This window comes from Oryx dammah, unplaced genomic scaffold (assembly GCF_014754425.2).
Source record: "Oryx dammah isolate SB20612 unplaced genomic scaffold, SCBI_Odam_1.1 HiC_scaffold_17, whole genome shotgun sequence".
NCBI lineage: Eukaryota > Metazoa > Chordata > Mammalia > Artiodactyla > Bovidae > Oryx > Oryx dammah.
This window is the reverse complement of record NW_024070201.1, coordinates 79707177-79728582: the sequence shown is the minus strand read 5'-3', so window position 1 is coordinate 79728582 and position 21406 is coordinate 79707177. Positions and strand designations below refer to the sequence as shown.

The window sequence follows — 21406 nt, the reverse complement described above, 5'->3', positions numbered from 1 at the left end:
CATACGTGAAGCCCTGGGTCAGTGGCCAGCTCTGTTGTTTTAACCAGAGTTTTTACAAATTAATATCCTGAATTTTAAAGTCGCCATCCTCTGAGGCTCTCTAGACTTTATAGACGATGATAAATGGCCACCTTGTTTTACGAAGAGTAGCTCTGACATAGAATTCCCCTAGGTCCACTATTAGCTGTGTGCTCAAACTTAGCCCTGTTACTTAACCTCTCTAAGCCTGAGCATCTTCACCTATAAAACAGAGATGATAACAGCGCCTGTCTCCTGAAGGTGGGGTGAGGAGCCAATAATGCCTGTATTAGGTGTTAGCACAACTGCACAGTCAAAAAACCTTAGCGATTCGAGATCCAGCCAGTCAGCCACCAACAAAACCCTACAGCCATGAATCCCGATTCAAAGCTCCATTTACAAGGAAAGGAAAGGGAAGGCAAAGCCCACCAGCCCTGAAAGACAGCGAGAACTCAGAGGACACACCCCAGATCCCGGCCGGAGACCGCACCCAGCTGAGGAGCAGGCTTGCTCAGGACAGAGAGTGAAGACGAGGTGCTCGGGAAACAAAGAACACATTGACAAGACCAGAGCCAGACCCCTTGGGGCACAAACCAACGAGAGACCGAGCCCGGCTGCAGCCAGGACCCAAGAAGAGGACAAGACGGAGGTAAGAGCAGGCACAGGACTGACAGTGTGGGGCACTCGGCGTGTCTGCGGACAGCCGTGAGAGGAGACGCAGAACCGGAAATCCCAGGCTAGGTTCTCGAGAGCGAGCGGGTCCAGAGTCCCGAGAGCCTTCCCTTTACTTACATGTCAGCACGGCCGCCCTTACTTCAGCCCAACGGAAAGTCCGATAATCAACGCTAAAAGGCCCAGCAACACAACTACTATCACAATGATAATTACCAATTTCTGGAGAGAGGGATAAGAGAAATAAAAACAAGTCGTTACTACAAACCACCGAAAAGCCGCAGTCAGCCATCCAAAACCCACCTCTGCACTGGAAGCATCTTATCAACCCAGGCGGAGTGGAATGAAAAGCTGACATCCCTATGTAAAGACGCTCTGCTGGGATCTCTTGGTTAAGCTGCCTCTGCACTAGCAGTGCCAGCAGGCAGCAATACGGGGCCTCCTCCAGCTCCGCGCTCACACTGCAGCCCTCACGCGTGGACAGACGTGACCGCAACCGTCACGGGGTCTCCAAGCAGCAGTTAACCAAGATATAACGGGACTGAGCTTTTCCTTTTCAAGGGGAGTATGAAGACGTATTTGACACAGTCCTAAATGCAAACTCCCATCCCTCTCTCCCCCAAAGAACACTCCCACCTGTCAAACCCAGGACAGTGACTGAGGGCCTGAAAGTACAGGTCCTGTTGTGAACAGGACAGGATTCATCATGTGAAATAACTTCCCAGCTCCCTAGACACCTGCCCAAGCAACAGGCAGGGCAGGAAGAAAAGAACTGAAGCATGGAAGTATCAGAGCACCGAGTCAGAAACGAGCAGGCTGAAAAGCAGACCCCACCAGAGCTGGCTACTTGGGCAGAGAGGCTCCAAGCAACAGGGACACCAGAACCAGAGGTGGGGGCGGGCCGTGGAGCAGGATGAGGTGATGGGAAGAGCTGGGCTGGAACCCGAATGTGAATCCCAGGTTCCTACGCTTCCTAGGTGGCCAGGGACTAAAGTGATTCTCAACTGTTTGATCTATCAAGTAGAAAACACAGGTGTGCCCTGAGCGTTGACATAGACATCAGCACACAGCTGGGTTCACAGCAGGGAAAAGAGACCGAAGAGGACAGGTGTGGGCTGAGTGGAAGGCAGCGCAGAGGAAGCTCCTAAAGGGCAGAGGAGCTGCGTAACCCCGGACGGACCGAGAGTCCTGTCCAGCAGAGCAGCAGCAACGCTGGGCAGGGACGGGTCCATCCCGCAGAGCTGCCTGCCAGGGTGGGCTCTCGGGTGGAGACGGTGGGAGCCAGATCCATGCGGGACACACCGGGGAGGGAAGGGGAGCTATTCCCCAGGGAGAGCTGGTGGAGGAGGAGGCTGGACGGAGGGAAGGCAGGGGCACCTCAGGGACATGGACGGGGGTGGCCAGGGAGAGAAGAAGCCGGCCGGTCCCGCCGAGACGCGGGGCTCACCCTGCGAGCTTCACTCTGATACTTGACCGCCTTTTTGGTGTCTGCCACGGCCCGCTCCACGAAGCCCACGGACTGGTCCATGTTGTTCTCAATACGGTCAATCATGGCGCCCTTTCCCCGGATGCAAGAGGTGGCGGCAGCAGAGACAGAGACGGGGAGAGGGAGGAGACAGCGAGAGAGCGCACACGATGGACCTGTCCTCCGGGGGCGGCAGGGGGCTCACCTTCCGGGCCTGACCCTGGTACTTGACGGCTCTTTTGGTCTCCTCCTGAGCCTTCTCCACGTGGTCCACCGTGTGCATGACATTCAGCTCTATGTTATCTAACATCTCCCCCTGCGGAGGACAGACTGCGGTCACACCCTGGGCACGCACCCCCGACGGTCCCAGCTCTCGTGCGAGGCCACGGGGAGCGCCTGGAAACCTGCCCGTGCGGCCTTCCGCGGGGTAACCCTGCACACCTCCCCAGGATGGCCGGTGCTTTCCCAGGCCGAGGCGGCGGCCACCCGGCCTCGAAACATCCACTCAGTTACTTCTCCGTGCGAGACAGCGCCCTGCACACCAGGAGCACGTGGTCTAGATGCCTGGAATACCCTGAAGGGTCCCCCGCGCCCCTTTTTTTTTAAAATGAAACGTGAGAAGAGAAGCCAGAATGCATCTCTCATGCTGCTAGGAAGGCTGGCCTCTTCCTGGTCACTCAGATCTGAGCCAAGCTCGTTCAGTCTGGACCAAGTGCCCGCTACTACAGAAAGTGCCCGGTGCACAGCGGGTGCTCAGTAAACAGCTGAGGTGGGGACGCTTGCTTTCTCTAAGGTATCCCCAGGCCCTGTAAGTAACAAGACGTTGGTTTTCCCTGAGTTATCTGGTTAACAGATCATGGTCACTTAGCGAGAGTCCCGACCTTTCTCCAGCTGTTACTTCCTGACCTGAAGTTCAGTCTTTCCAACTGATTTCTGTGCATCTTAAGATGGGAATTCCCTCCACCCACCTGGACCTTCATTCCATGCAACCCCTGGCTTTCTGCAGAGAGAACAGCACTTACCATCACTTGAATCTCAAACCAGTTCCTCGGCAAGGCAGTGTGGGGAGAAAAAACAAGAGTGCAGGTGGAGGGACGGGAGGAACGGGCTCCAGGGCCGGAGGGGGTGGAGCAGAGGCACCCGAGCCCAGAGCAGGAAGGCGTCACAGCCAGCCACGCGGCGCTCGGGCGCCGTTAGGATTCCTGCTACACGGGAAGCAGCTTCTGATCCTTCCCAGGTGGCAGAGCCACTGGGAGCTCACGGTGAGAGTGGCTCCACACCGTTACGCGGCGGTGAATCTGACTGCACCCTAAGAAGCGGGGGCCACGGGACCCGTGACCCTGACCCCACAGGCAGGGAACAGGGCCATCCGTCCCTGGGCAAGCTGGCCCGGAACAGAGCAGGCTGTCAAGCTCGGCTCCGTGACGGACTCGAGTTCTCCTGCTGATATTATTGCTGTCCCTTCATTGCTTTTGTTGTTCCTCAGCAAAAAAAAAAGTCAACATTTTTGGAAAACCTCATCCAGAAGAAAAAGCAAAAGTGGGAAAACACAAAAATCTCCGTGACACCTAACTTTTCACCATAAACTGGGGGAAAGACCCCATGTTTTCAGTGTCACCAGTGAAACGCCGATAGTTCCTATGAGAAGAGTGTTTTAAGGCATCACCATTAAGAACCCGCATCACTAATAAAAATTAACGATGATGATGATCCCAAGGCCGGAGGGAACAGGTATGTTACAGAGCACTTCAGACCTCACGTTACTTAGACCTGACTTCCAGGCCAGAGTAACCAGCAGGAATAAGGCTGCGACCACCCCAAGCGTCAGCATCCCAGGTGCCTTCCTCTCCTGGGAAACTGGGACTCCACTACACCAATTCCCGATGCTTCTCCCTCCCGACTCGACCCCCGTGGCTTTCTCGGAGGCCCCCCGCCCTCCTCAGGAAGCCCCCTCCCCACCCCCGCGGTACCCAGCGCCTCACCTGGTTCTCCACCAACATGGCGATGTCGATGAACATGTCGTGAAGCTCCCTGATGCTGCTCTCCAGCCTCACGATGTCCTTGTGCCGGCCCTCGATCTCGCTGAGGGCTTGCTTGGAAATCTGAGAGTCGATGATCTACAGCGGGCCGCAGAGAGATGGACCATCGGCCCCCTGGCCTGCCACAGCCCCCCGGGGACCCCTGCGGGACTCCCACCCCCCAACCCCGCACCATCACTCACCCCGGAGGTGAAGAGGGCAGAGTTCCCGCTCTCCAGCATCTCCTCCAGCTCCTCGTCGGTAGTCTTTTTGCCGGCTTTATAACAAAAGAAGGAGAGCGTCAGATAGAAGATCAAAGCTCATCATTTCAAAAGCTTCCTGAAGACGGCCATGTTCCGTCGCTCAGTTGTGTCCAACTCTTTGCAACCCCATGGACCGCAGCCCACCAGGCTTCTGCCCGTGGGACTTTCCAGGCAAGAATATTGGAGTGGGTTTCCATTTCCTCCTCCGGTGGATCTCCCCAACCCAGGGATCAAACCCACGCCTCCTGTGTTTCCTGCATGGGCAGACAATTCTTTATCACTGAACCACCTGGAAATCCCAGTGGGAGCACAGTGGCCTTTACAAGCCTGCTCGCCTTTCTCCAATGTCTCCCCTAACCCAATCCAGCCTCAACCTTATCAGCAATTACCCTCCTGAAGTCTGTGTCTGATTATATTCCTTTCCAGCTTGGAACATCTCCTGGCCCCCCTCACTCTGCCACCGGGTCCAAAGTCCTCAGGACAAAGGGCCAGTTCCCAGGTGAGCCCTCCCTCCAACCGACTTACCCCCACCCTGCTCTGCCCAAGCGCACCCTGTCCCCAGGCCCTGGCCGGCCTGCCCTCCCTGCCTGCGACGGTGTTCATTTAATCCTGCACTCACAGCATGTTCCGCGCTGGGGAGCCCTGATGGCTACTGATTCCTAAAGTTACTCCTAAAGTTACTGATTCCTAAAGGGTAGGGCTGTATTAACTCACAAACAGGGCAACCTGCACCATTCTCTGCTGTCAAAGAGGCAGCAAAGATGCCATGAGCCCCAGGAAGCAGGGCAGCGGAGCAGGTATTCCCCTCCATGGATGTGGAAATGCTGGTTCCCATGGCAACCAACGCTTGGAGCTGGTAGCACGGAGCTACCCTCTTCCAGCCTAAGACACGACGTCCAGGCGGCGGCAGTGCCGTGAGCCCCGTCCTTGGCTGGGGCGCAAAAGGGAAGGCAGAAGCCACCTGGAGGCCCCGCCTCCCTGGCCCTGATGCCCAGACAGACCAGTGCCCGACAGGCCAGGAGGGCACAGAACGCGCTGCAGACACGCACTGATCTCGAGCTGCCGCTGGATCCGCCCTTTGCTGCGCTCACGGAAGTCCACCTGGGCCTCGTTGTACTTGGTCATCACCTCCACGAACTTCCGGGACAGGACAGAGTGCTGCGGGGACAAGGGCAAGGCCGTGAGCCCCCAGGAGTGAGGGGCACAGGCGCAGCGCCCCGGCCCCGGCCTCGCCCACAGCAGCACCAGACCCAGGACTGCGAGGCCAAGGGCAGCTCCTGGCAGGAAGGCAGACTGGTGCAGCCACTGGGAAACTGGAGATTTCTAAAAAAAAAAACAACTAAAAATAGAGCTACAATTTGACCCAACAATTCCACTCCTGGGTGTGCGTGTGTGTATATATATGTATGTATAAAAAAATGCTAATTCAGAACAATACGTGCACCCAGTGTTCACAGCAGCATTAGTCACAGCTGCCGCGAGACGGAAGCCCCCCAGGCGTCCATCGACAGTGGACTGGATGAAGAAGGTGCGACACACACACACACACACGCAGACACCAGGAAACACCACCCAGCAATTAAAAAGTGAAATCCTGCCATTTGTGACAACCTAGACTGGTCTAGACGATATTATGCTAAGTGAAATAAGTCAGGGAAAGACAAATGCTGTATAACATCACCTTATATGTGGAATCTAAAAAACACAGCAAACTATGGCCATAACAGAGAGGAAGCGGACTCACAGATACAGGGAGTGAACTAGCGGCGGCCGGTGGGGAGGCAGAGAGGGCACAGACGGCCGGTGGGGAGGCAGAGAGGGCACAGACGGCCGGTGGGGAGGCGGAGAGGGCACAGACGGCCGGTGGGGAGGCGAGGAGGGCACAGACGGCTGGTGGGGAGGCGGAGAGGGCACAGACGGGTGGGGGAGAGGGAGGTACAAAGTCCTGGTGTCAGACAGGTTCGAGGATGCGTTCTACAGCAGGGGGAATATAGCCAAGATTGTGTAAGAACTATAACTGGAAAGTAATCTTTCAAAATTGTAAAAGAAATGAAAAACAAAAACCCAAAGGCCAAGGGCAAGACTCGGCATTTCTGGCTTCCTAACTTCACACCAGCTCACCTTTTCAAAGCATGTTTTCAGTTTTCTGTTAACCTGTGTTGCTGAACTCACAGAGTAATTGAGGCCAAAGGAGATACTCTGGGAATCCCAGAGGCCCTGCCCGACTCCCCTCCACATCCAAAGACCCTTGCATTCTTACTCAAGCGGATCACCCAGCTTTTCCCGCTTCAAATCTTCTTGCTTCTGACTCAGTGCATTCCATCAACAGCCCTGGTACCTAAACTCAAATCATCACCATTTTTATTCCTTGCCCATTTCTCAGCATCAAGACCCAACAAAGGTTTTTCCTTTGCCAAATCACCAATATCTACACTTTTTTTAAACCCACCATCACCAGGCAAATTCAGACCAAAATCATTGCAAAAACCCAATGAGAGACCCACGTGCCCCACGCTGAGCCAGTTTTCAAATGGCTACCAGATTATCCTCCTAACAGACTGGAACCCAAAGTAAATGCATACCAGCTAGTTGATCAGATCCAAACTCCTGAGACCGCAGTCAAAGGCCCCTGGAATATGGCACTGGGTTCTCTACCAAAAACTCAACACCCACTATCCTGTGACAAACTTTTGTCTCTAGACAGACTGTTCTCTTCACGTCTGCCCCTACCCACCCTACACCACCCCTACTCTACACACACCACTCCTGCCCACATGCCTCCAAGGACAACCTCTCCCTGAGCCTGCCCATGCTGACACCCTACCCACCCAAGGCCCAGCCTCCTCTGGGCACCTCAGTCCTTCCAGGCTCTTCCGATGCTGGGAGCACAAGGATTTGATCCTACCTTCCTACCCTCTCTCCTGCGGGTCCTATGTCATCGCTTCCTTGTGGCACTGGAACGTCATGCCCGTTCTTCAGTGACAAGGACCGTATCTTTCATGACCGCCAAGCAGCCTGACTCCAAGCTGGACAACCGACGACCAACAGTCTCCAGAGAGAAGACTTCAGTTTCCTCTTCTATAAACCAAGGAGGCTCACTACACCTTCCTCTGTGCTCTGGGAACCTCAGGCGCCTCCTGAGAGGACGGTGTGAGAGGGGCCACCAGGGCTGGTCTCAGCCCTGTCCCCCACTTCGACCTGGGCAGCTCCCCTCTACGAGTTCTTCACACTGAGTTCCAAACAAGGTCTGTTTGTTTGTTTTTAGAGATCCACAGCTAGAAAAGGGAACTCTCCTCCATTGTTGGTGGGAGCGTAAACGGTGTCATGGAGAACAGGAGGGAGGTTCCTTAAAAAACTAAAACCAGAGCCACCATATGATCCGGCAATCCCCTCCTGGGCACAGATCCAGAGAAGATGAAAACTCCAATTAGAAAAGATACACAGACCCCAGTGTTCACTGCAGGACTAGTCACAAGAGCCAAGAGATGGAAGCAATCTGTGTCCATCAACAGGTGAATGGATAAAGAAGACGTGCCGCACATATGCAATGGGATAACCCTCTGCCGCAACAAAAGAAGGAAAGACGGCCGTTCAAGCAACGTGCATGCGCCCAGAGAGTAGCTCACTCACACGCACTAAGTCACAGACAGATGTCATATAACATCACTGGTATAAGTATGTGGAGTCTAAAAACTAATACAAATGAATTTATTTACAAAACAGAGAGACAACAAACTTATAGTTACCAAAGGGGAGGTGGGGGAATAAATTACGAGTATGGGGTTCACAGACACACACTGCTATGTATCAAACAGGGGTTACTGCATAGCACAAGGAACTAGATTCAATATCCTGTGATAACTTACAAGGGAAAAGGGTCTGAAAAAGCAATACACACATGCGTGCGTGTACATGTCATAACTGAATCACTTTGCCATGTGTCTGACACTAACACCATACGGTAATCAATTCTACTTCAATAAATATATTTTTTTTAATTAAAAAGACTCCACAGCTAAGGGAAAAAAATTTTTTAAAGACTGGGATAGATGGTTGCTAGGCCAAGAATCTCACCTGGGATTTCCGAATCCGAAGGTCTGCCGACGACCGCACCTCGTCTTCCTCAATATGCCTCTCCATGCCTGGACGGGAGAGGTTATTCCAGCAATGCAGCCCCTGCTCTCCTCCAAGAAACTCACTGTGCAGTGCAGCCTCCTCTCGCAAACACACACACCGGCCCCGGAGACTAACGGCAGGCAGGTCCTGTCTCAAAAGCCGGCTCACGTCTGAGCCCTAGGACACCTTCACTGCAGAGTCTCCCTCGGCCACGTCTCAGCGCAGCAGTTAACAGCACGAGTCCCCATCACCCAAGACCCGGGCTCAAATCCCTGCCCGGCCACGTCCCGGCGTGCCACCTGGAAAGGCCGCGTGCGCTCAGCCTTCCTGTTCTCCGTTCTGTAAAATGGGTGCGCTGCAGGGCCCCCCTCGGAATGCCAACATGAAAATCAGACGTGAACACGCAGACGGTGGGCACAGGCTCCCTGCCGGACTGGAAGCGGCCACCGGAAACCTCCACTCCATCCCCATGGAAACAGGCAGTGCTGCCCAAAGCGGGCGAAGAAATGACACTTCAGGCTCAGCAACGCCACCTCTCCCTGACCAACAGCGCACACTCATCACCAAAGACAGCAAGTGGGGCGAGAATGCAGATGACAGCCGCGGGCCTGAGGAGGCCTCTGGGCTCCCAGGCGAACTGAATCTATGGCAGCGGCTTCGTAGAGCGCTGCCCCAGCTGAGGGCTGGGAGTGGGCGTGAGGGGAGCTGGCACACCTGCCCCCGGGAGGCCTGCAGACGAGTCTACCTGGCACCCTCATATCACTAACGTCACTGTTCACACGCACGCAGCTGCTGGGGCAGGAAACGGGACCAGAAAAAGGCGAGGGGCTGAGTCAAGGGGCCCGAGCCACCAGACATTCACCAGCTGGAAGCACACTTCTGCTCCCGTCCCCAGACCTCAGTTCTCGCCTCACTCAGCCACACAAAGCTCTGGGGCTATCATCCGTCATGCCAAGACAGAGCCCAGAGCACGAGCAGAGGCCACGCGCAACGTCACCCCCATGAGGAAGCGTTCTGCTGCAGGAGGGCCAGACCCCCGACGCGGGGTGGCTGGGGGGCTGGCTGCTCCCTTGGCCCCTTACTCTTCAGCTTGTTCCGGACATTGTTGGCCCTCTTCTTGATCTCGGTCGTGAGCTGCTCCAGGTCGTCCTTGGTTTCTGGGTAAACAAAGGCCGGCAGAATCAGTTAGCAGAGACTGAACGCTTTGTCAGCGACAACAATCAGCGGAGGAGGCGTGGTGGTTTCTCAGGCATCCAGGGCAGTACGCATCCCCAGGGGCTCCCCAGACACCCATCATCAGAACGCAGCGAGCTTAACTTATAAGGGCATTTTTCCAGGCACCCTGCCCTTGACGACGTACAGAATAAAAACACCTCGTGGAAGAAGAGGAGGGTCTGGGGAAGCATTTCAAGCAGAGAAAACAGCACAGGTGTGCCTTCCAGAAACCCAAGGTGGGGGCAGAGGCAAGGCACGCCAGCAGCAGCAAGAGTCCCCGCCAGCCACGGGACTAGGCTCGTTGGGAAGGAGACGAGAGTCTGGCCAAGTGGAGCCACAAAAAGCAGAGGGGACAGGGGCGTCCCTGGGGTGCAGTGGCTAAGACTCCGCGTTCCCAGTGCAGGGGGCCCGGGTTCGACCCCTGGTCAGGGAACCAGATCCTACAGGCCCAACTAAAGAGTCTGCATGCTGCAGCGAAGAGTGAAGACCCCGCGTGCTGCGTCAGAGAGCTGGCGCTCACAGGGCGGTGAGGGCAGGAGAGGGGGAGGAGGGCGGGCGTGAGGGACACGCCCTCCCCTGCGACTCCCGGGACGGTGACCAGGCGCGTGCACTCACTTGGCTCGGGGATGGGCGCAGACAGGATAACACTGTGGAGCCTCTTCGCTTCCTCCAAGTGCTCGGAGATCTTGTCAATGTGGACGCGCGTCTCCTCGATCTGTAAGTGGAGAGGCGTCAGGAGGGGGAACCGCTCAGCCGAGCTCCCCGCCCAGCCTCGGGCTCATGCACGGAGGTGGTGACCCTGGGCAAGCCTTCCGAGGCCCACGGCCCCAGGGAGCGCCCGGTCCACCCCATCCGCAGCCAGAGAAGGGCGTGCCGGCAGCCGACCCGAAGCTCGGTCCGCAGTGCTCCCTGAGGGGACACGTGCCGCCCACCTCGGATGGGGTCCCGGCTGGAGTCAAGAAGAGCCAGGGAAAGCCAAAGGAGCGTCAGAGGGAAGGGTCAGGTCACCGGCAGGGCCTCAGCTGCTCCGGAAGCGGGAGCCACGGTGAGCGAGGAGAGGCAGGGAGAAAGCAAAGAGGCCAACAGCGAAAGGGAGAGAACGCACCGGAGTGAGAAACAGTGAAGGGGTAAGAGAGAGAGGAGCGCCGGAGCACGGCCGCCCGGGCCGGGCCCGCCCAGCGCCCCTGGACACGCCTCCTACCAGCTGACCGCCCCGGACGACCGGGACCGGAGCTGGAGCCGGGTCCGCCCCGTGCTGAGGCTCCTCAGTCTGCCAGGGGTGCGTGGGAAAGTCCCAGGGGCCTCCCTGGAGCTCCAGCGGCTAGGGCTCCCTGCTCCCAGGCGGGAGGCCTGGGCTCAATCCCTGGTCGGGGAACTAGAGCCCACGGACTGAAACTAAGAGTCTCCACACCACAGCTGAAGAAGCTCCTGCACACTGCGGCTAAGACCCAGTGTAGCCAAATGAATACAAAGAAAGCACTTGGAGGCGTGCCTGGACCCGCATGGACTGGGCCACCCACGTGTGAAGTTCAGCCTCAGCTCTGTCTTCACAGGCACCAGGCGCCCCGGCCCCACAGCCCCTCCGGGGGTGGCTGCAATGAGCAGAGCACAGCTCGCTTGGAAGAGGTCTCGAAGCCTCCACATCCACCTGCCTGCCCTCCACAGCAAGGGGCATGCCAACACGGCCACAGTCAACAAACAGAAACCTCATAAGATGCCACACAGGAGGGTCTCAGCCCGAGATGCAATGGAAAGACAACTCACGATGCAGCTTCCAGCAGCCCTTTCCTCCAATGAATAATCCACTTCTTTAAAAAAAAGAAGAAAACCTGATCACAGCTCTGCAACTGGCAAAGCAAGCAGGGCAAAGAAACTTGAGTTCTCTTCTATATTTACTCATATTTCTGGTTGCACTGGGTCTCCGTTCTGGTGTGCAAGCTTCGCAAGGCGGGGGCATGTCTTGCTGCAGAGCACCGGCTCTAGACGCAGGGGCATTAGCAGCTGTGCCCGGGGCTCAGCAGCTGCAGCCCCAGGCTCGAGGCATAGGGTCAGGAGTTGTGGCGCATGGGTCAGCTGCCCCGCAGCACGTGGGGTCTCCCAGACCAGGGGTCGAGCCGGCGTCCAGCCATCTCATCCTCTGTCGTCCCCTTCTCCTCCTGCCCTCAATCTTTCCCAGCATCAGGGTCTTTTCGAAAACAGTGAGTCAGTTCTTCCCATCAGGTGACCAAAGTACTGGAGTTTCAGCTTCAGCATCAGTCCTTCCAATGAATAAATACCCAGGACTGATCTCCTTCAGAATGGACTGGTTGGATCTCCTTGCAGTCCAAGGGACTTTCAAGAGTCTTCTCCAACACCACAGTTCAAAAGCATCAATTCTTCATTGCTCAGCCTTCTTTATGGTCCAACCTTCACATCCATACATGACCACTGGAAAAACCATAGCTTTGACTAGATGGACTTTGTTGGCAAAGTAATATCTCTGCTTTTTAATATGCTGTCTAGGTTGGTCATAGCTTTTCTTCCAAGGAATAAATGTCTTTTAATTTCATGGCTGCAGTCACCATGTGCAGTGATTTTGGAGCCCCCCAAATAAAGTCTCTCACTGTTTCCATTGTTTCCCCGTCTATTTGCCAAGAAGTGATGGAACTGGATGCCATGATCTTCGTTTTCTGAATGCTGAGCTTTAAGCCAACTTTTCTCTCTCCTCTTTCACGTTCATCACGCGGCTTTTTAGTTGTTCTTCACCATAAGGGTGCCATCAGGGTGCCGTCATCTGCATACCTGAGGTTACTGATATTTCTCCCTGCAGTCTTGATTCCAGCTTGTGCTTCACCCAGTCCAGCACAAACAGAAACTTGTGCGCACCAGGACCCAGGTGACAGGAGCTGTGACCCCACAAGAGACTGATTCAAACTTGCCTGAGTGTCCAGGAGTCTCCGGCGGAGGCGTGGGTTGGCAGTGGCCTGCTGCAGGGTTGGGGGCACTGAGTGGAGCAGTGCATCATGGGACCTTTTGACGGAGGTCCCCATTATCCTCATTACCTCCACCATAGTTTGGCCCCAGGTAAATAACAGAGGGAAAGAGCCCCAGCCATCATCAGAAAATTGGGTTAAAGATTTACTGAGTTCGGCCCTGCCCGTCAGAACAAGACCCAGTTTCCCCCTCAGTCTCTCTCCCATCAGGAAGCTTCCATAAGCCTCTTATCCTTCTCCATCAGAGGGCAGACAGAATGAAAACCACAATCACAGAAAACTAGCCAATCTGATCACACGGACCACAGCCTTGTCTAACCCAATGAAACTATGAGCCATGGCATGCAGGGCCACCCAAGACGGGCGGGTCATGGTGGAGAGGTCTGACAGAATGTGGTCCGCTGGAGAAGGGACTGGCAAACCACTTCAGTATTCTTGCCTTGAGAACCCCAGGAACAGTAGAAAAGGCAAAATGATAGGACGCTGAAAGAGGAACTCTCCAGCTTGGTAGGTGCCCAATATGCTACTGGAGATCAGTGGAGAAATAACTCCAGAAAGAATGAAGGGATGGAGCCAAAGAAAAAACAATACCCAGTTGTGGATGTGACTGGTGATAGAAGCAAGGTCCGATGCTGTAAAGAGCAATATTGCATAGGAACCTGGAATGTCAGGTCCAGGAATCAAGGCAAATTGGAAGTGGTCAAACAAGAGATGGTGAGAGTGAACGTCGACATTCTAGGAATCAGCGAACTAAAATGGACTGGAATGGGTGAATTTAACTCAGATGACCGTTATATCTACTACTGCAGGCAGGAATCCCTCAGAAGAAATGGAGTAGCCATCATGGTCAACAAAAGAGTCTGAAATGCAGTACTTGGATGCAATCTGAAAAATGACAGAATGATCTCTGTTTGTTTCCAAGGCAAACCATTCAATATCACGGTAATCCAAGCCTATGCATATATGTGCAATCTGAAAACTGGTATAGATGAAGCTATTTGCAGGGCAGGAACAGAGACACAGACACACAGAATGGACAGGCAGACGCAGCGGGGGCGGAGCGGACGAGATGGACTGGGCAAGCAGCACTGATGTGGAGACACAACATGCGGGACGCAGCCCGCAGGCGGGAAGCCGCTGCGCCGCACAGGGGCCAGCCCAGCGCCCTGTGACGGCCGAGAGGGCCGGGCTGAGCGGTGCGGCGGGGGAGGCCAGCAGGCAGGGGACACACGGGCCCAGGCAGCTGATCACAGCAGGAACTATCACAACATCATAAAGCAATTATACTCCAATTTTTAAAAAAAGTCCCAAGCGTAAGGTTTTGATGACTCCTAAGGACTGGATGACTTGAAAAATATCTCCCGGAATATTATTATTCCATAACGTGAAGAGTATCCTGACTCAAAGTCTGTTCAGTGGTAGGAAGACAAGCTAGGAAGTTGGTAGGATGAGACTGTCGGACCCCAAGCTCAGAGTCGCTCTAGACACTTGACTAGACGGCCCAGCGGATGGGAGAACTGGACCCCAGGCTCCGTCCTCAGCCTGTCCACAGAGCTTCCCGGGTCAGGGGCCTCCACTGCCGCCTCCACTCCTCCTCCAGCCACAGAAGCTGCCCCTCCCTCTGGCCTCAGTAGGCTCCCCATCTGGAGCTGCTTCAGGGACTCTGAGTAATCCAGCGATTTAGTCAGTGCACCAAGGAATCGCAGAACCCTTCAGGACTTCAGGATGGGCAAGTGGCCAACCGCAGAGCTTTTTTCTTCCTTCTTCTAACTTTGTCTGTCTTTTCTTGGAAGCGTTGGTTTTTCTCAAAGGTGCCTTTCTGAGTGCTTCATGGCAGCAGGCACGTGCAATCAACTTCCTTTCCATGCATTTGCCAGAGAACGAAAGCCGGGGAAGGGCAGGGCGAGCAGGAGATCTACGTGCTGAAGCAAAACACTCAAGTGCTGTTTGTCTGTGTGTTCGGGTTCTTTTAAAGAGACTGACATTACCCCGCACAATAATGTATTTGAGAACTAAACCTGATTTAACTCACACCTGTCCCAGAAACCAGGCTCTTCCCTGGACGGCTGTGACGTCACCATCACTACCCTGTTCATGGGCGAGAACACTGCAGCTCAACGCAACCGAGGGCGTCAGTCAAGGCCATACTTTGGCCACCTCATGCGAAGAGTTGACTCATTGGAAAAAACTCTGATGCTGGGAGGGATCGGGGGCAGGAGGAAAAGGGGACGACAAGAGGATGAGATGGCTGGATGGCATCACCGACTCAATGCACATGAGTCTGAGTGAACTCTGGGAGTTGGTGATGGACAGGGAGGCCTGGCGTGCTGCAATTCATGGGGTCGCAAAGAGTCGGACACGACTGAGTGACTGAACTGAACTGAACTCTGGAGACAAGCTTGCTCCATAAACCACTATGAAAAAGAAAAGTTTATGACAGCATTCTCGTCAGTGAGTTCATTTCTCTCATTAGCAGAAGTCGCACGTCAGAAAGGGCTCCGTGAAAAAATAACTGTTGAGACAGGTAGCCTGACCCGGTTCCTTCACTGCAGGGCTCCTTAGAGCCTGCAACAAGCTCGTGTGCGTGTCCAGTCTCCACGGGAGGAAAAGAGCAGGGAGTGTTTCTCAAACAGGATTGGAGTCTTCGGGCATCTCATACCGCAATCCAAACAGCCATCCCCACCTGGGCCTGCCCTTCCGTGTTAACAGAGCCATTTCCTCTGGGCAGCGGGGTTGCCAGGCCTAGAGGCTGGATTGTGGCTGGTCCTCTGGTAATCCTGACGGTCCTGCCCCTTAGCCGTTTCTCACTTTTCTGATCTCCACTCTAAGCGAAGAGTGGACACGACCATGGGATCCGTCGCCAGCCAAAGGGCCACGAGCAAGGGCAGCGTGAAGGATCTGGGTAGTTTTCCTCCCTGAGAAGAGGGTTTCTGAACGTTCTCCCTGCCTGTGATGCTGGTGTGTGCGTTCACTCACTCAGTCGTGTTCGGCTCTTTGCAACCCTAGAGACTGGAGGCCACCAGGTTCCTCCGCTCGTGGGAGACCCCAGGCAGCAGTGCTGGAGTGGGTCGCCATGTCCTCCTCCAGGGGGTCTTCCCGACCCGGCGATCGATCCCAGGCCTCCCGTGAAGTGATGCTGGTGTAGGGTGATGCCACATGGAGCTGTGACTCCGGTGGTTTTAAAACATGGCATGGGGACTTGCTTCCTGGCCCGGTGGCTAAGGATCTGTCTTCCAGCGCTGAGGACATGGGTTTGATCCTTGGTCGGGGAACTAAGATCCCGCACGCCGCAAGGAAACTCGGCCTGTTGTGCTACAGCTACTGAGAAGTCTGCACAGCATAACGAAGAGCCCATGCACCGCAGTGAAGGACTCTGCACGCTGCAGCCAAGACCCAGTGCGGCCAAAGAGAGAGAAGAACAAGTGATGGACCACACGGTCACGGCGCAGTCCCGTCCACTCCTCATGGAGAGGCCATCTGTGCAGTCCTCTCTTGAGTCAGGCAGGCTTCTGACTGCCTCAGCAACAGCGCACAGTACAAGTGATGGGCGGTGTGACTGCCACAGCTGCCGGGCCCGCCCTGGAGCCCTGAGCTGCCCCGCAAACCAATGACCCTGAGTCCATCGTGCTGAGAAGCCCAAGACACAGAAAGAGGTGAAGTACAGGTCTCCTCTGAGACACCCTGGTGTCTCCCTCAGGCACCAGACGCCTGAGTTAAAAGTCTCTGAGATTCCAGACTCTGGCTAGTCAAGACGCCAGAAACTGTGCAGCAAAAATAACCCACCTCTGGGAGTTCCCCGGTGGTCTAGTGGTTAAGACTCAGTGCTTTCACTGCCGGGGCCCAGGTTCAATCCCTGGTCAGGGAACCGAGATCCCGTAAGTCACACCGCAGGGCCAAAAAGAAAAAAAAACAAAAACCTCCACTGGGCCCTTGTCTGAACCCTAAATCCCTAATCCACAGACTCCATCAGTATTACAGAAGGGCTATTCTACCCCACTGACTGATAGAGGGATTTATTATATAAGCAGATACAATCAGAGCAGACGCCATTTCTCAGGTAGGTGCTGTTTCCTCTAAAACTTTGTCCTCTCTGCCAGCTGAACAAAAAGACCAAGGCAAATATGCAGACAACTGCAAATTAGACAAAAATCTGAGGTTTATCATTTGCTAGACCCTGGCTTAATCAGCCTGTGAGGCCTCAACACCCAAGGGTCAATCCTTTTCCGTAGTAACTGAGAGGCGAGAGAAATCATTCGAGTTTCACAGAGCAAAGTACATTTTGAAAACCTCCTGGTCTTGTGACTGGATCTGTACCTTGAAGTGCCTCCCTGACCATCTGTGATTCCCACCGTCAGGCCTTGCAAATAACCAGGGGTGACCTACTTGCTGGAAGTGGTCCAGAAGCCCGAAAGGTGAGGGCTTGTGTGCTCTTTCACAAGAGCACACTCACAAGCAAGCCTCTGCTCCATCCTGCAGGAGGCACTGGGTGTGCTCCTCGGACCCGTGGAGAGGGAGCCTTTCCATTTCCCCAACCCCCATTATCTGGAATGCACATTAATCCACCTTCGAGGATATTTCCAGGCGACATTCTCTAAAGTAGACTCTGTGATGTATACGTGCGCGCTGAGTCACTTCAGTCACGTCCGACTCTGTGAGACCTTATGGACAGCAACCCACCAGGCTCCTCCGTCCACAGGATTCTCTAGGCAAGAACACTGGGTGGGTTGCCGTTTCCTTCTCCAGTATGTATGTGTGTGTATGTGTATATATATATACATACACATTAACAAATATACTGGGGAACAGAATGGTGAAAAAGCTTAAATTTACTGAAGACAAACTTAGCATAGGTCACACGCTGTGCAGGTATATCCATTACTTTCTCATTTTATAACAACCAGCAGGAAATACTGCTGGTTATTATGAATATAATAATAAAAAAACCTGCAGTCACTCTCACCAGAGTCCCATTTGATGTCAGGAGGCATTACTTTAAACCTTGTGATGCCTCGGACAGGCCCATCTGTTCCATCAGAAGTTGAATGCTAAGTTGCATCACTTGGAGCTTACTGTAACCTTCGCTGATTTGCCTAACCTTAAAATCTTGTTGCTATTTTTTTCATGTAGCTTTTTTCTTTTTCCAGTCTTTTAAGGAAAGCTTCATTTCCCAGCACATCCCTGTATGTGCACCTATTTTAATGCACATCTCTGAAACAAAGATTTTTTGTTCACAACTATGACTAAAGCTGGAAAGTCAGCCTTCAGGGAGGGAGGATAAAAACATCCTATTAAAATTTATTCAGGAAAGACAAATTGGGTGGCAGGGGAGGGAAAGTCCTCCTTTCCTACCCTTTACCCCTTTTTATCCCCATGAGAAACAGTCTCCCTCTGTAATCAGGGTAATCTGCATTTTTGAGCTCTGATAGGTATACATGAATGTGTTGGCAAAGAAAAGTCTTTCTCACGTGCAGAAACTGGCATTATGTGGGCAGGGCCACCCATAACCCAAGCGACCAGAGACAGTAACATACAAGAGACTTGGGGAAGGTACTGGAGCTGCTGGGACAAGTGTCAAAGATTGGGATCCATTGTGCTAGCCTTCATGTTAAGAAAAGGAAGCTGTATTTTGTTTAAGAAGATTTAAAAAATGGGGGCTGATGTTACTCTGGGGACCTGTTATCAACATGGTTTGCATGCAGCCCCCTGACCCCAGCTGCAGAGCCATGCCACAACTGTGGGGACCTCTCACACTGGGCTAGAGCTCAAGGTGTCTACCACCACATCACACTTTAGGATTTCTTTATTAACTATTTAATAATGCCATACATTTTTATAAGGTTAGATTGATTGTTTGAAAGCATCTGTTTACATTCCATATTCCAATAAAATTGTATTGGTATTGGTAGCAGGTCCTATCTCTAAATGTAGATTATATTTTTGTCATTTGGTCAGTGGGAACTTAAAATACAAATAAAACAAGATCCCAAAGCCAGGAAATGCATTAAAAAAAAAAAAAACCTTTGATTATTATACAGTCAAAATCAAAGTTATTATAAAAATCAAAATCACTGTGGATGGTGCCTGCAGCCATGAAGACGCTTGCCCCTTGGAAGGAAAGCTATGACCAACCTAGACAGCATATTGAAAAGCAGAGACATTACTTTGTCAACAAACATCCGTCTAGTCAAGGCTATGGTTTTTCCAGTAGTCATGTACAGATGTGAGAGTTGGACTACAAAGAAAGCTGAGCGCTGAAGAATTGATGCATTTGAACCGTGGTGTTGGAGAAGACTCTTGAGAATCCCTTGGACTGCAAGGAGATCCAACCAGTCCATCCTGAAGGAAATCAGTCCTGAATATTCGTTGGAAGGAATGATGCTGAAGCTGAAGCTCCAAAACTTTGGTGACCTGATGTGAAGAGCTGACTCACTGGAAAAGACCCTGATTTTGGGAAAGACTGAAGGCAGGAGGAGAAGGGGACAACAGAGGATGAGATGGTTGGATAGCATCACCGACTCAATGGATATGAGTCTGAGCAAACTCAGAAAGACAGTGGAGGACAGAAGAGCTGGCATGCTGCAGTCCTTGGGGTCACAGAGTCAGACACGACTTAGTGACTCAACAACAACAACCACACTGCTAGGCCTGTTCTAGAGGAAAGTGGGGCTGAGAGCAGCTACACAACTTTTCCAAAGCTACACCACTGCCACGAGCCGAGCTGAGATGCAGCAGACCAAGACCCGTGCACCGGCCCCTCCTGTCTCTGCCTGAGACAGAGCCTCCAGTACGGACCCTCTCTGCACCCCATTAGATGTGAAGGGAGGGAAATAACCTTTACCGACGTCCCCTGTGAGCACTTTCTCCGTGTTGGCTGCTTTCACCCCCAACTTATCTAGGAGATGAATATTTTTCTCCCCACTTCACAGCTAAACCCACAGACACTTAGAGAGGTTAAGACACGTGCCCGATAGAAGAGCATCTAAACAGACATTTCTCCAAAGAAGACAGGCAGATGGCCAAGCAGGCACGTGCAGAGATCTGCAACGTCACTAGTGACAGAGGCGTGAGAATCAAAGCGACAGTGAACTATCCCCTCACACCAGCCAGAACGGCCGTCACCAAGCAATCCTCAAATAAGTGCCGGAGACGATGCGGAGAGAAGGGCGCCCTCCTACACTGCTGGTGGGAACGTCAGCTGGTAAAGCCACTACGCAGGACGATACGGAAGCTCCTTAAAAACTAAAAATAGAGCTAGCCTGTGACCCTGCAATCCCACTCCTGGACATACGTCTGGAGAATACGACTCGAAAGGATACATGTACCCCCGTGTCCACAGCAGCACTGTTTACGACAGCCAAGACACAGAAGCACCCTACACGCCCATCAGCAGAGGAATGGATAAAAAGATGCGGTACGTACAAGCGATGGGATATTACTCAGCCGTGAAAAAGAAGGGGAAAATCTGCAGCCACAGGGATGGACCTAGAGAGCGTCACACTGAGACAAGTCAGTCAGACAGAGAAGGAGAAATACTGTGGGACATCCTGACAGGTGGAGCCCGAAAGGCAGCGACACACACGAACTGACTCACGAAGCAGAAGAGGTGCACAGGCTTTGAGACCATGCTTACGGTTGCCGGGGAGAAATCGGGGGAAGGGATAGTTAGGGAGTCTGGGATGGCCGTGTATACTGTGGTGCACGTATTTAAACCAATACCCAGCAAGGACCTACTGTGCGGCACATAGAACTCCGCTCAGTGTTACACGGAGGCCTGTAGGCCTGTATCCCAGGGGAGTTGGGGGAGAATGGTTACATGTATATGTATGGTTGAATCCCTTGCTATTCACCCAAAACTATCGCAACATTGTTAATCAGCTACGAATGTGAAGAGACACTTAGTCACGCCCAGCTCTTTTTAACCCTTGGACTGCAGCCTGTGTCCACAGAATTTGCAGGCGAGAATACTGGCATGGGCAGCCATGCCCTTCTCCAGGGGATCTTCCCTCACTGCAGGCAGATTCTTTACCCTCTGAGCCACCAGGGAAGCCCATTAATCAGCTGTGCCCCAAAACAAGATAAAATGTTGAAAAAAAAAAAAAAAAAAGACATGTGCCCAAGATCACACAGTTAGTGGCAGATAAGGAATTAAGTCCAAAAGAATCATGCTCTTTCCAGCCAAGCATGCTGTCTCCTTCTCTACCTTAAATATGATGGGGCTTTTTTTTTTTTTAATGATAGAAAAACATTTAACAAAGAGAAAGCAAGAAGAAAAGCAGCAGCCCCCGAGACCTTGTTAAGTCTCCAAAAATAACTACCCTCCATCTGGCGCTTTCCAGCTCAGATAATGCTTTCCAGATGTACGATCCTTATGTGATCTCAAGGGAATCCTCAGGCCAGGCTTGAAAGGTAAGTTCTGCTGTTCCTGATTTCCAGAGCAGGGATTAAAGCCCAGCTGGGTTCAGGAACCAGCCCAAGGTCAACTGCTATTTAAAGGCTTGAGGGTAGACTCAGACCAGGTCGCAGAAACCAAGGCCCACCCATCTGCCCACCTCCCAAGGAACACTGCCTCTCAGGTCCCCACTTACTGGGTTAAGAGAAAAGGGAGGACACCGTTACTGCAGAAAGTCCTGATCTTAGGAAAGAAGTCAATGTAACTGGTTCTCCAAG

At 53.2% G+C, this 21406-nt stretch overlaps 1 protein-coding gene across 8 annotated transcripts in view; it reads right to left on the bottom strand.

Moving 5' to 3' along the window:
- STX3 (syntaxin 3) overlaps positions 1-21406 on the bottom strand; it is a 46459-nt gene that overhangs the window by 5766 nt on the left and 19287 nt on the right. For 3 of the 8 annotated variants that reach the window (XM_040259464.1, XM_040259459.1, XM_040259461.1), the window contains exons 3-9: positions 10383-10482; positions 9635-9709; positions 8511-8578; positions 5486-5594; positions 4377-4450; positions 4138-4272; positions 2361-2471 (exon numbers count right to left, since the gene is read on the bottom strand). In XM_040259464.1, coding sequence (XP_040115398.1) covers positions 2361-2471; positions 4138-4272; positions 4377-4450; positions 5486-5594; positions 8511-8578; positions 9635-9709; positions 10383-10482 — 672 coding nt within the window. Of the gene's footprint in view, positions 1-549; positions 913-2137; positions 2249-2360; positions 2472-4137; positions 4273-4376; positions 4451-5485; positions 5595-8510; positions 8579-9634; positions 9710-10382; positions 10483-21406 lie in introns of those variants that run through there. The other 5 variants (XM_040259457.1, XM_040259465.1, XM_040259462.1 and 2 more) reach the window with 3 other exon arrangements.